The sequence below is a fragment of the Spinacia oleracea genome, chromosome 6 (genome assembly GCF_020520425.1).
Source record: "Spinacia oleracea cultivar Varoflay chromosome 6, BTI_SOV_V1, whole genome shotgun sequence".
In the NCBI taxonomy this organism is placed as follows: Eukaryota; Viridiplantae; Streptophyta; class Magnoliopsida; order Caryophyllales; family Amaranthaceae; genus Spinacia; species Spinacia oleracea.
This window is the reverse complement of record NC_079492.1, coordinates 9,664,987-9,679,925: the sequence shown is the minus strand read 5'-3', so window position 1 is coordinate 9,679,925 and position 14,939 is coordinate 9,664,987. Positions and strand designations below refer to the sequence as shown.

The following is a 14,939-nucleotide window of genomic DNA, read 5'->3' as shown; positions in this document are numbered from 1 at the left end:
CCAAAAACGGAAAGTGGACACATAAAAGGGAACGCCATAAATGGGAACTGGACACGTATTTAGGAACGGAAGGAGTATAATTTATTATTATTTTTATTAATTAGTATATTTCGGTAATATATTCTGTTAAGTAAAGTTCAGTTCACTTCAGTTCAGTTCAGTTCAGTTCAGGAGCATTCAGTTCAGTTCAGTTCAGTTCAGTTCAGTTCAGGAGCATTCAGTTCAGTTCAGTTCAGTTCAGTTCAGTTCAATTCAGTTCAGTTCAGTTCAGTTCAGTTCAGTTCAGTTCAGTTCAGTTCAGCTCTAAAGAACAGGGCCTAAGTCCTTTTCCATAACTCTATAAATAGGTGCCTAGGGTCATAAATTTATACACAACATTGAAGTATTCAAAGGTAAGATTTTGAAGCAAAAATCAGCCAAACACTTGCAACCATTTAGCCGAAATTCCTAGGAACCTTAAAGGCGATTCTAGTTGGTCAAGCTTAAGGCGGATCCGGACGTGCTGTGGACTATCTACGGAGGGACGACACTTGGAGTCCTAAAGACTTGTTCTTGTTCGGTTCAGACGCAGCTAGGGAAGGCACGCTACAAAGTGTATGCATCTAAATTATGCTATATGATTATGTGTAAATAATATGTTTCCTGGCATTAAGGTTTTCCGCATGATTTATGTTTTGTCATATGTATCATAACCTAACAAAAATAAGTCGGGCTACTACCGACAATCGGGCCATACCGACAGGAATTCCAATGCATAGCGGCATAAAAGAAGAATGAAACAACGTCTTGTATCATTCTAGGATTACAAGTTTTCCGGCAAGACTCCTCTCATTGTTCATACTCAAGGTATATGCGTTCCAAAAGTTTTGAAGCTCTTTTGGGCTACACTTTACGTTAATTAGTATATTATGTTCAAGGCGACTCAAGACTCTACTCAAGACACAACATACAAACAATTGAACAATAAAACAATTCAACAATGACACATCATTATTTTGATTCTTTAGGACTTGTGATCAAACATAGACTCAAGTGAATTACTCCCATTGTTCCTTCTCAAAAACACTGTTTGAGATAACCCGACATTGCCTATTAACAAGCGGGGTGTGCCCTTAGCACGAATTGCCCTTAATTCAATTCACATAGACTCTCTAACATATTCTACCCCTTGGTAAAATATATATTGCTCACTGGAAATATTCGACTGGCTCAATATTTATGCTAGACATCCTGTACTATAGCATAATAATAATAATAATAATAATAATAATAATAATAATAATAATAATAATAATAATAATAATAATAATAATAATAATAATAATAATAATAATAATAATAATAATAATAATAACAACAACTTGCATGCGCAATACTCATACATGCAAACCAACTTGAACAACATGCTTGACATAATTCAACGATTATAAAAGTCAATAACATGATAGTTCAATAGAATCTACAAAGCATAATTCAATTTAATAACATGCTCGTTCACATAGATTTAATAATAATAATAACATGCTCGTACTCCATATCAAACATGAATTCATAATAACATATTCATTCTCAATCATCAATCATGAATTCACAACAACATATAAGTTCACATGATTCGCATTCAATATACTTCATAAGGTCCTCAAGAGATGGGTGGTCACCCTAGTCTTGTACGTACCTGGAATACCTAAGTACGGGGGCCACTGTGCGAATCACGACCCACTAGAAATCAACTCCTATAAACACAAAAGGAGAACTAAATTATTATCCATGTTTACTAAATTTCCAGCAACTATTTAAGATTCTAAAACTCTTACTACCTCCGTTTCAAAAAGATCTTTACAGTTACTATTTGCATGGACTCCAATGCAAAATTTAACTAATAATATATCCAATTTCGTATGTGAAAAAATTATAAAAATTTGATATTCTGAAAATACATTCCGAGACCAATCTAACAAGATCTTACCTGTAACGTTTTGATGTATATAGTGGTGAGAATTTACGGTCAAAGTTTTTATACTTTGGACACATTTTCCAAAGCGTAAAGAACTTTCTGAAACGGAGGTAGTAGTTTAATTAGAAATCATTCATTAATTGTTAATTTAATAGTGTCAAATAGTCAACTCAAGTCCTAACATAAAAACATTAACTTTTTAGCTTTAAAACCATTAAAACCCAACTTTTTAAATCTTATAAACAATCTGAAAATTTAAGTTGATTCCCATAATTTAAATTGTCATTAAATTATGTGAATCAATCGCTTAATCAATGGAAATCAAAACCCTAATAATAGTTTATCATAAAAACATGTTTTGACTTTAAAAATCAACACTTTATAAACTCATTAAATCTGAAAATAATAATTTCAATCATCAAAACCAATCTCTTTAATTAAAATACAACACTAACCCAATACGGTGTTCATAACCGTTCTAATCAATTTAAATAACCTAAATATTTAAAATAATCATAACAATTAAAACAATTTAAAACTGAAAATTAATGTTTTTGAAAATATAATTTGATTGACCCAATTCAACAACACACACACACACAACAATTAATCGTGTTGTGTGTGTGTGTGCCGATCAAAACAACGCAACAACAACAACAAGCAACGCAGCACAGCACGCACCGCAAGAAGCAGCGCGCGCGAGCAAGGGGACGAGTGGGCGAGTGCTGCAGGGCGGGCGAGACACACACGCGACACACAGCGAGGTTGTGTTGCGCTGCGATGCGGGGCGAGGCAAGGAGAGGGGTAGCAAGGCGCAGGCACGCAGGCACCTTGTGTGCTACGCTGCGGCTGCGAGGCTGGGCGCGCACTGGACTGGCGCAAGGCTGGGCGAGCAACACACGCACGACAACGTGCCTTGGGCTGCAAGAAAAGACGGCGAAGGAGAGTGTGGGGTGTGGGTGTGCCGCAAGGAGAAAAAAGAGAGGAGAGAGAGAGAGAGCTGAATTTTCTTGTGAGGGTTTAATGTGAGGTCTATTTATAGTTTTTCTCTCCCATGTGGGCTAGGTTAAGGTAGTTTGAGTTGGGCTTATTAGCGGGCTCATTTAAGTTTACTCCTTGCAAGCTTTGTTGGGTTTGATCATGGCAAAACGACTGGGCTTTAATTAAATAAAATTCGTTTTCGAAATATGACCCAACAAATCCCGATTAATTAAATTCATTGAATCTATTTAATAAAATACGGTTTTCGTAATTAATTAAAAATTAAATTAATAAAAAATAAAATGCAATTAATTTCCATTAAATGGAATCAATTTATAAAAAAATGCTTTATAAATACAACGAAATTCTTTATAAATATAATCAAATATATTTATAATTATAGAAAAATACGAGGTATTATAGCTGTGGCCTTGAAGTAACATAAAATCGTTCCTCCAATCTTTCCAGATTTCTCTTGCAGTGGATAGAAACACTACACTTTTAGCAATTGTAGGACTTAAAGACCTCAACAAGTATGACATTACCATACTATTGCACCTATCCTAAGCTTGATAATCAACATGATCAATATCTGGTTTAGGCAAGGAACCATCAATGAAACAAACTTTTTTTTTAATTGCAAAAGCCAACAAAATACATCTTTTCCATTATGCATATCCCTCTCCATCAAACGTATCAAAAAAAAATGTTGCATAGGGATTCTTAGAAGAGTGTATGAAGTAAAAACTGTTAGGATCTTACATAGGAGAAATCAGTGTTGCCTCTGATGTTTCCATTTTGAATCAAGAAACCAGAAATCTAAAAAATACCAAGATGAATCAATCTTTATATTTCAAATCAATCAACTAGAAAATTCAAGTTGCTTTGAACTTGATCAACAAAACAGATTATCTGCTGAATTTTAGTAGTGAAAGAATTGCTAAAAAAATGGCAGAATCTACAATTGCTCTGATACCATGTAGAAGTTATAGACTTAAAATTTTCAGTTGATAAGAGAGAGAGGTCATTTTATTTATTAAAAAAGCATTAATGTAATTACAACTAGAAGCTAGTACAATGCACTGCTTTTATATGATTGTGCTAGTGTGAAATACAAGACTGATCTTAGGATCAGGGAGTTAGTGTAAGTAACTCTTATAGCTTATAACAAACTAGGACATGTCATCAATCTGTGTACAATGTTTTCATGTCACTAACCCGTGCATCTTGATCCTCCAAGCTTATCCACTTAGCTATCAATGTAGTAACAAGCTGCTGGTTGTGCTTGTTGTTGTGCTTGTTGTGTTTGTTAACATCAGCTTGGCCATATACTCCAATATGTTCAATTCTTTAACAAGAATATAACACAATTAGCTACAACAACTTTGTGCTTAAGCATCAATGTTATCTAGGAACTATTGTCGAGGTTGTTAAATCATTTACAGAAGAATTACTAGCCATCATTTGATTAGTATAATGTCCTACTGAAACCACAAGCCCGTTTGGCTGAGGGAGAGTCAATGATTCGCCACTAAGTAATGAAACCACATTTGTCATAGCAGGTCTTTCTGCAGGGTCCTCTTGAACACAAAGAAGTGCGATATGGAGGCATCTCAACACCTCTTCTATTGAACATGGTGCACCAAGTAACGAGTCCACGAAGTCCAAATCTTTCCCTTCGTTCCATAGCTTCCACGCCTACAAAGCATTTGATGTGTTAAGCAACCAAGATAAAATTTCTACTGTTGTAGGCCCTGTTCTTTTGAGTTGAATTTGAATTGAACTGAACTAAACTGAAAAGTCATGATATTCAACCAAAAAGAACAAGGCCTTAATTAGTCTTGCAATCGTATATTTGAGGGTAAATGGGGCACTTAGGTTTTGTTCATGAAAGTTCAGATACGACTAATAATTTCAAAAGAGGGTTCTCTCGAGTGAAAAGTATGAGGCCTTACATATGCAACAAGTGACTTAGAGTGATCCTTGAAGTAACGACTGCTTCTTATCCCACTAATGATCTCTAAAACAATGACTCCAAAGCTGAATACATCAGATTTCACTGAGAACAGGCCTTCCATCGCGTATTCTGGTGCCATATATCCACTAATTGCATTGGAAAAACTTCAATCATAGTTCATTTCAATCAGGAAATAGTAAATTAAAGAGCTAGAAATTTACTTACTATGTACCCACAACTCTCTTTGTAGTAGCTGAATTTTGATCGTCACAAAATATCCTTGCTATACCAAAGTCTGAAATCTTTGCGATCATATCTTGATCCAACAAAATATTACTAGGCTTCAAATCCCTGTGAATGATCCTTATCCTAGAACCATCATGAAGATACAGAAGTCCTCGAGCAATTCCATTAATGATATTGAATCTCATCTCCCAGTTCAGGTCTGCGCGCTTTTCTGCATCTGAAACTTAGTCAGAATTAAGCCTTGTTCTTTTGAGCTAAACTGAACGTACACACAAGTATTTAACTAGTATTAAACACAGTATATGAAGGAAGAAGTTGATGTGGTTTTATTATACCATATATATACAAGTCAAGACTTTTATGTGGCAATAATTCATATACTAGAATCTTTTCTTGGCCTTCAATTCCACATCCCAATAGTTTGACAAGGTTCCTGTGCTGTAGATTTGCCATCAACATGATCTCATTTTTTAAGTCTTCTGCCCCTTGCGATGTTCTTCTTGCCAGCTTTTTCACAGCCAATTTTGTTCCATCAGGAAGACATCCCTGTAATATACAGTTTAGTTTATTTTCAATAAATTATAGATAGAAGGCGTTACATCGATGTAAAACTCTGTTCTATTCGACTTATTTTTTCTCGACTTATATATATATTATCTTAACTTATTTTATATGAAAATAATTTATTTTCCTAAACTTATAAACTTATTTGTGTGAAAATATACGAAAAAAAACTTATTTTTTCGTAACTTAACTTATATGTAGTATGAATTATTTTGTTTGAAATAAGTCAAAATACGTCAAACAACACAAAGTATAAATGCACTAAGGCTCCATTCTGTTCGACTTATTTTGTATGAACTTATAACTGAACTTATCTGAACTTAACTAAACTGAACTGAATTTATCTAAACTTGCTTTATCTGGAAAAAAAATTACTCCCTCTGTCCTTAATACTCACACCGCTTTAACTTTTTGCACTATTCACATAATTAACTTTGACCCTATGTTATTTATAGTGTATGAAAACAAATGTTAGTATATAATATATTGTTGGTTTCATCTTAACGTATATTTTCAAAATATTAATATTTTTATAAATTTTTATAATATGTAGTTAAAGATATTGGTGGTCAAAGTTATGCATTGACAAATGTGTCCAGTCAAAACGGTGCGAGTATTAAGGGACGGATGGAGTATTTTGATTGAAATATACTTATTTGTGTGTTAAAATGTTTGAACTTATCTAAACTTAACTGGAGTTATCTGAACTTAACTAAACTGATTTTGTCTGATATAAGTCAAAATAAGTCAAACAGAACATAACCTATAAGTAAATGGATAACATGCCAGATAAGTGTTCTGTTACCTCATAGACAGCGCCAAACCCTCCTTGTCCGAGCAAATTTGAACCAGAAAAGTTATCTGTAGCATCTTTGAGAGTAGCTAAATCCATAAATGGCAATCCCTCTGTACTTACTAAGTTGCCTTCTTCAGTGATCACTACATCTTTTGGAATGGTTAAGGCTGACATTAGCTCACTTTGGTTTATCTCATTGCCTGTAATAAACGTACTGCATGGTGTTAAAATATATATGCATGATGGACAACATTATTAGTTTTTGTTAAGATTTGACCCATGAAAACATCACGTGTAAGAGCCCCATATTGATAAAAGAGAAGAGAGCTAACCACCTAATAAGGCCAATGGGGCTATTCCCCTTGTTGCCATATGATTTTAAGGTGGAACCTCCTTTGGACTTGTTAAGTGGACTCTCTCTCGATGACGGGTGCGGCCCAGGCCCGTATTTAACAGTTCTACATATGAATATTGAAGTTGAAACTTACTGTCTTTTGCTTTCTTCCTCATACAATAATAGACTGCACAAAAGGCAGAAATAACTATAACAACTAATGTTGGAACGCCAATTCCCATGATCAGCACCCAGGTTTTGCTTCTTCTCTCAATAGGAATTACAAATATCTCTGTTTCAAATCAAAATGAAATCCATTAGCAAGTTCTCAGTAGTTGTTACTCCATTCGTACTTTTTAGGAGTCACATGTTTACCTACACGTACAATATTAAGGAAGAATAGTTGAATTTGATATAATAATGACAAGTGCGCTATTTGACAACAAAGCGCCACCTAGGATTACTATTGGTTTCGGCCAATGAAAAATAAGATTTCTAATTTATTTTTGAATTAAAAAAATCAAGTGCCACATAGATAATTAATTAGGTGTCACGTACATATTTTAATTAATTAATTAATTACTAATATATAGAACCCATTCAAAATCAAACACTCTAATAATTAAAAAATAATCTAAAATAAAATTCATCCAAAATCAAACACTAATATAAAATAAAATTCATCCAAAATCAAACACTAATCTAAAATGAAATTCAATATAAAATCAAACACTAATCTAATATTAGAGCGCCACGTAGGAAATCTAATGCTTTCGGCCAATGAAAAATAATATTTTGAAATTATTTTTGAATTAAAAAAGTCGAGTGCCACGTAGATAAATAATTAGCGCCACGTAGATATTTTTATTAATTAATTATTAATATTACACATATACATTTTCATCCAAAATCAAACACTCTAATAATTAAAAAAATAAATCTAAAATGAAATTCATTCCAAAATAAAAAATTATCTAATCCAATATATAAATATAGTAGTTGGTATATATAAAAGCTTTATTTTAACTTAACAATTTATTAGAATCCGTGCATCGCACGGGCTAAAATCTAGTATATATATAAAGTAGTTGGGATGTCAAAGTTAACAAAAATGGAATCATTTATGATGTAAGTAAGCTCATATAGGAAAGTAACAAATAATAAACAATTGGAGAGTGGGTGTAAAGTTACCAAAAATGGAATTGCGACTCCTAAAAAATACGGTTAGGAGTAGTAATTGTGACTTTTTAAAAAATACGGCTGGGAGTAGTAATTGTGACTTTTTAAGAAATACGGAGGGAGTATAAGGGAAGAAGAAAGAAAATAAAGAACGTAAACAAATAACACAGAGATTTAACGTGGTTCACTAACAATGTATTAGCCACGTCCACACTAACAATGTGTTAACTACAAGTTTTATTGATTTTCAGGAGTACAGAATATAACTAGGTTATAACCGTGATTGGGAGTTGTAGAAAGGGAGACAGACCGATTCAAGACATATTCTAACAGTAACTTAATAAATCCTCAAACCATAACATTAAATTAAACTTCCAAACTGGAAAAAAATGAGTCAAAGTAGAAGAACTTACCCTTAACAGCAGTGGCATTATAAAATCTGTATGCTTCAAATCTCATGTTACAGCTGAAGCTAAGAATTGTACCACCTTGATGCAAAGAACAACACCCATCAAGATCTCCAAAAGCATGAATCAAACAATTACTACAATCACTAGGAGAAATATCTCTTGTACACTGCACTAATCCATAAATCATGTACTCTGAAACTTTTGCATTTCCAACAGAAAACATTTTTCCAGGAGAATTATATGCAGCCTCAACCGACAATTTATGCATCAGACGCGACAAAACTGCACTTGAAACAGCAGGATTATTGACTGTATCATCTTCATTCTTATACTTTCCTGCATAAGTCATGGAATTGAAGAACATATAGTATGAGTAACGAACTTGACACGAATCAAACCATATTGTAGCTTCTATTGTTTGACACTGTCTGAAAATCTCAAAACTTGCATTTTGAACACAACTTTTACAGTCTGATGGCAGCACATCTCCTCTGCAAAGCGCTTGTGCGTATACTTTGTTGGAATTACTACCTATAGAACCGTTATAGAAGCCTGAAATGGATGTTTTTGAAGGAAGAGAATTGAGGATAGCTTTGAGATTATGTTCAAAAGGGCTGTTTGCTGTGTAATTAGCGGATTCAGTTGCAGGACAGGAAGTGAACAGATGATCTGAAGTTATGACAGTTGCAGATAGAGAATAGAAAAGAAGCAAAAACAGATTATATGAGAGTATTTCACTGCTTATCATCTTCATGATTGAGTAAATTAAGATGTCAGAAGGTTTCACATTTTGGTAGAGATCAAGCGTTCAGATGAGGTTTGTTAATCAATTTTGTGAAGTAATACTTTAATAAACAGCCTGTAAGTTAAGTTGATTCCAAAAATTAAAGATAATTCAGGTTGACTATGCTTATTCCCAAATATAGAAAATAGTTTTTTAAATTCGTAATACTAGTTTTGTGTTGGATCCTTGATTCTTGTGCAACGGACTAACACATTGCTAGTAAACCACGTACATTCTGTGTGTGCCTGTGCGTGGTACTTCATAATCATTGCGGTTTGTTAATCAACTTTGTGAAGTAATACTTTAATAGACAGCCTATAAGTTAAGTTGATTCCAAGAGTTTAAAGATAATTCAGGTTGACTATGCTTATTCCTAAATATATATGGAAGATAATTTTTTAAATTCCTAATACTAGTTTTGTGTTGGATCCTTGATTCTTGTAAATTGGATTAACACATTGCTAGTAAACCACGTACATTCTGTGTGTGTGCATGTGTGTGGTATTTCATTGTGGTTTGTACGTTATCGTTTTCTGTTTCTTTATTGCATTCGTGATAACAATGATTACGATATAATTGTAGCCCTGTTGGTAAAGATGCTGAACTGCACATGTTTGATAACTGGAAACAAGGTTTAACAGCAAATTGCATTTGTTTAATGGAAACACAGAATCAGTCAGAATTCAAAAGTCAACTTCTTCTTTGTTACAAATAACTTAAACTTAACACTTCTAAGACATCAGGGGTTTGTGTATTTACAGAAGCAGTGACGCCTCTTAATTGTGTGTCAGAGTTGTCCAAATTTGTATGATCCATACAATGAATATCAAAGAAGCAAAGTCATACAGGGTAGTAACAGATAAAGACTATAAACAAGAGATATTAATGAAATATTCCTAAAGTATATATGGATTTTGTCATGTAATTAGACTAAGTTGTTCGGATAATGTATTTTTTTTTAGTAGGTTAGAAGAATGACTTTACCGAACCAACATTTATCTCAAGTTAGTCAGTTTAGCTATGCAGGTCGATCAACTAACTTGTTCAGATAAACTAGTTGTCCCTTGTACCCTTGTACTTTATATGAATTTTTGCTTCATTTTTACAGTTTTCGGTATGGATTTGGCCTGGTTTGACTGCATTCGAGATCTTAAGAGAATACATCTAGGGATCTGACAATGTAATTGTAACACATTCTGTTCTTCCCTTGTCTAGACTTAATACTCGTTATATTTTCGGATGTCAGGAAAAGTTGTCACCTTAAACTTCCTACTACTGTAATACAGTAATGGTTTATGACAGATTGACAGTTTATTTGTGATCTTTTGAGAAGACAAATGCAATAATAGAAACAAATTCATAAATTTTATACTTTACATTGAAATTCATGCACCAAATACATACAAAAAACTTCTCTAGCTTCAATTTTTGTACATTTCTTTATGTCAAATAACTAAAACAAAAGAATAACGAATCATCGACCAGAAATATCTCGAAGATCAAAACATCTTATAGTATTGGATATTCTAGAACTTATTTCATAGTGATCACCAAACCTTCCAACAGTAAATGCAGGTTGTTTCGGAGGCTTCAGATTTACACTTTCATGCTTCAACATGTGAACAACAAACGACATAGTTGGTCGTTCAGATGGATCCTCTTGAACACAGAGTAATCCAATATGCAAACATCTTAAGAACTCATTAGTGATATCCCATGAATCATTACTTTTCAGCAATGGTACCATAAGTTCTTTCCATTTTCCTTGGACCCACAATTTCCATGCCTGCATTTTCAGAAATGTATATATATAGTGTATGAAAATCTAAACTGTACAAGATGAGAAGAAGAAGAAGAAGGAAAATTAAAGTTTTCCAAATTCAGACTTACATAAGCTTGGAGACTAGGACCATTCCCTGTCAGATGAAATCCAATGCTTACTCTTCCTGTTATTATCTCCAACAATATGATTCCGAAGCTGAAAACATCGGATTTTACAGAATACATTCCTTCCATTGCATACTCAGGTGCCATGTACCCACTGATAATTGCAGCATTAGTAAACAACAGTTAGTATTGCTGCAGAAAAGTGTAAAGGGAAAGAAGAAACACAGTTGCAGAATCAAGAATTAACTTACTATGTACCAATTACAGTGACAGTACTTGCTTCAGTTTCAGTTCCATAAATTCTGGCATTACCAAAGTCTGAAATCTTAGGATTCAGGTCTGAGTCTAACAGTATATTACCAGGCTTTAAGTCTCGGTGTATGATAGTCAGTCGGGAATCTTCGTGCAGATACAGGACTCCATGAGCAATCCCATTGATTATGTCAAGTCTTTTACTCCATGTCATTTGTGCACTTTTCTGTGGATCTGTAATCAATTCAGAAGAAGTAAATTAATCCCAAACAAACATACCCAAATGGTTTGTTCAAAAGAACTTAGGCTCTGTTTGGTTTGGTGTAAAACGTTTTCAGTAAAAAATAAGGGAAAATACAATTCCAAACTAGTTTCCCATCTTTTCAAATGGAAAATGTTTTTCATGAAAACGTTTTACACCCCTATCAAACAGAGCCTAAAGGATCATTCATAGTGTAGTACCATAAAGCCATGAATCTAAGCCGCCAGAAGGCATAAGTTCATAGATCAGCAGCCTTTCAGCTCTCTCTACACAAAATCCCAACAGCCTGACCAGATTCTTGTGTTGAAGCTTCATTATCAGAAGAACTTCATTGGTAAATTCATCTGTTCCTTGATCAGATGTGTTGGAGAGCCGTTTGACAGCAACTTTGGTTCCGTCTTGTAGAATTCCCTATAAAGATTACACAACTAAGTAATCCAGTTTCAAGCTAATTTGAATTGTCAGATCATGAAAAAACCAAAATTATATAGGTAAGTTTCAAGTTTCAAGTAATCAAGTTTCAAGCTAATTTGAATTGTCAGATCATGAAAACACAAAGATTATACAGGTAAGTTTCAAGTTTCATGTAATCAAGTTTATACAGGTAAGTTTCAAGTTTCAAGCAATCAAGTTTCAAGCTAATTTGAACTGTCAGATAATGAAAACACAAAGATTAACCTAACCATGAATTTCTTTCAAATTCTTACCTTGAACACAGGGCCAAAACCGCCTTCTCCTAGTTTATGTTTCTCAGAGAAGTTATCTGTGGCAGATTGAATACTAGCCAAATCAAACAAGGGACTGTCCATTCCTCGAAAATCTGTAGTTAGTTTGCACATTATGAATCTTCAATTCTATATAGCCGGAAAAAGAAATATGTAAACAAACAACCAAATCAAAACTCTTACCTTGAAACTTTCTTCTCAGTAAAAAGTAAAAAACACAGGATCCTGCAAGAACTGCTAGAACACAAGCCAACCCAATTGCAACAAATCGAGCTTTCCACTGTTTACCCTGACCTACAGGATCTTCTGATGTTTTTCCTTCATAGAAAGCGTAATACTCGTACCTTAAATAACAACTTTTACTAAGAAGTCTTCCACCTCGAAATCGATAGTTATCCAAACCAAGAACTTCCACAATAGCATTTTGCAGACAACGTTGACAATCGATTGAAGACAAGTCTAAAGTACACTGCACAAGACTATATATGTTATGCCCACCTGTAAAAGCAACAGACTGAGTTGCATACATGATATGATCCGAGGAAGAAGAAGAAGAAGTATTAAAAGCAGCCTTGAGAGCAAGATTATGTAAGGTTTTGTTTACAACTGATCTGAACTTCTCTGGTTCTGGTACTAATTTGGTGTTATACTTGTTAATATCTTCACTCAAATCTAAATGGCTAAAGAATCTTTTGTTAGAGATATGAAGCAGACTTTGTTCACCCCAAACTGTTGCATCAGTTGAATTCGGACAGAGTCTGTGAATTGCTTCTGTTGCCATTATCATGCTTGTTCTGCAGTTTTCGAGTGTGACGTATTCGTAGCAAAGGTAAAGCCCATATGCTGTGTTGTTGTTGTTGTTGTTGTTGTTGCCAGTTTTGGTGACGGACATGTTGTAGAATTTTGAGATAGAAGCATTTGAAGAGAGTGAAAGTAGAAGGTTGTCAACATTGGTTTGGAAAAGACTGATTGCTGTGTTGTTGTTGTTGTTGTTGTTGTTGTTGTTGTTGTTGTTGTTGTTTGAAGCTCGGCAACGCCAGTATGGAGGATCAGCAAGAACAGGAATGTTGTTGTTGAAGATGGTAATAAGGCAAAGACAAAGACAAAGCAGAAGTTTTTTATGCATTTTCTGTTTTAGATTGTAGGAAAGATTTGGAAGAGCTGCACTAATCATTTTTTCAATCCTTATTAGTAATCAATTAATTATGCATGATAAAACATTAGTTATACAACAACTGTATACATTGGTAACAACTTCAGCAAATTAATATGATTAACGTTTGATGGAAATCAGGAAATACTTGTACTTTTACTAGTGTAGTAAAATCAACTAATTTTTACCCCGTGTGGTGCACCGTGCACGTACGATCGAGTTACATGTTTCATCAAATCTATGTGATGTGTATATTGATACAGAAAGTGAAAGGAGCAATGAACTACGTATTTAAGATGTTTTTTTTTTGACATAGAATTTAAGATGTCACGCATGTAAAATAAAATTAATTAAAAGTATATGAAGAGTCATGCAAAAATATTGTTTTAAAGTTAGGATTTAAGGGTACATAGATCAATTATAAAAATGAAAAACATAGAAAAGCAAGAAGATGACACGTAACAAATAAAATATTACTCCCTCTTTCCGTACTTCAATAATCAAATATGCTAATTTAGGATGTCCATGAAAAAGAAAAGTTGCATTTCCTAAAATGGTAACGCACCAAATTTGAAATTATGCACATCAAATTTCCTACTAATTTTCCTACTATGCACAACAAATTTGAAATTAAGTGATCGAGAGATGATAAAAACCGATACAAGTACGATAAGATCGATAATTTTGTATAATCTTATCATATTGTGACAATAGAAACATATAATAACTTTACATAATGTGTAGATGATCATTTGCACCCAAAATAATACGTAGATGGTTATACTTTAATTGGAAATTTAACTGGATGATACAATTTTCTGTGTAAAGTTTGACTCAGAATAAAATAAGAACACAATTATTTATGCAATACAATTATAAGGATCTATAAACCAACGCATTAAAAGGTTAAATCCCATGATAGGTAGTTTAGTCAACTTAAGAATGTGATTGGTTGATAATTGTTAAAGTAATTAGAGTTAGGATATAATTCTAAATACTAGAGTTTGTATTTGAGTCATATTCCTAGTTTCCTACGTTAGTTTCAATTAGGATATAGTTAGTTTATAAAGCAGATTCCTAGTAGGATTCACACAAACTCTTGTACTATATATTTGGCGTTCATAATACAATACACCAAGCTTTTATGCGTATACAATATATTTTACATGGTATCAAGAGCATGATACACATAAACCTTTTTTTTAATATATTATAATGGCTGGCGACGAGGCTATTGCAGGGCTAATCGGCAATACTCAAGTTTCGGATCATCGTTTAAATGGTATGTTTAATATCAATTTATGGATTATTGACACCGGAGCAACTCACCATGTCACAGGTGATAAAAATTGGTTGTTTGATATTATTGATATTAATTATAATTGTCCCATCTCTCTTCCTAATGGCAAGAATGAAAACGCTACACATGAAGGCTCGGTTCGGTTGTCGGAT

The 14,939-nt window shown here is 33.5% G+C and overlaps 2 protein-coding genes across 3 annotated transcripts; both read right to left on the bottom strand.

Moving 5' to 3' along the window:
* Window positions 1-3,948: 3,948 nt before the first annotated feature.
* LOC110778198 (cysteine-rich receptor-like protein kinase 15) lies at window positions 3,949-9,304 on the bottom strand. 2 transcript variants are annotated; one of them, XM_056831582.1, is made up of 7 exons: window positions 8,428-9,304; window positions 6,990-7,127; window positions 6,511-6,701; window positions 5,477-5,687; window positions 5,121-5,352; window positions 4,894-5,041; window positions 3,949-4,636 (listed from the first exon to the last, which is right to left on the bottom strand). In XM_056831582.1, exons 1-7 carry the CDS (start codon window positions 9,176-9,178, stop codon window positions 4,343-4,345), a joined length of 1,965 nt encoding a protein of 654 aa, XP_056687560.1. In that variant the 5' UTR covers window positions 9,179-9,304; the 3' UTR covers window positions 3,949-4,342. The 2 variants fall into 2 exon arrangements, with proteins under 2 accessions (XP_056687560.1, XP_056687559.1); XM_056831581.1 differs by having other exon boundaries at window positions 5,121-5,358; window positions 8,428-9,299.
* A 1,258-nt stretch (window positions 9,305-10,562) lies between these two features.
* LOC130462832 (cysteine-rich receptor-like protein kinase 10) lies at window positions 10,563-14,174 on the bottom strand. Its single transcript, XM_056831760.1, has 6 exons — window positions 12,518-14,174; window positions 12,317-12,429; window positions 11,810-12,020; window positions 11,347-11,581; window positions 11,099-11,249; window positions 10,563-10,994 (listed from the first exon to the last, which is right to left on the bottom strand). The coding sequence occupies exons 1-6, from the start codon at window positions 13,506-13,508 to the stop codon at window positions 10,683-10,685; spliced, it is 2,013 nt and encodes a 670-aa protein (XP_056687738.1). The 5' UTR covers window positions 13,509-14,174; the 3' UTR covers window positions 10,563-10,682.
* Window positions 14,175-14,939: the final 765 nt, after the last annotated feature.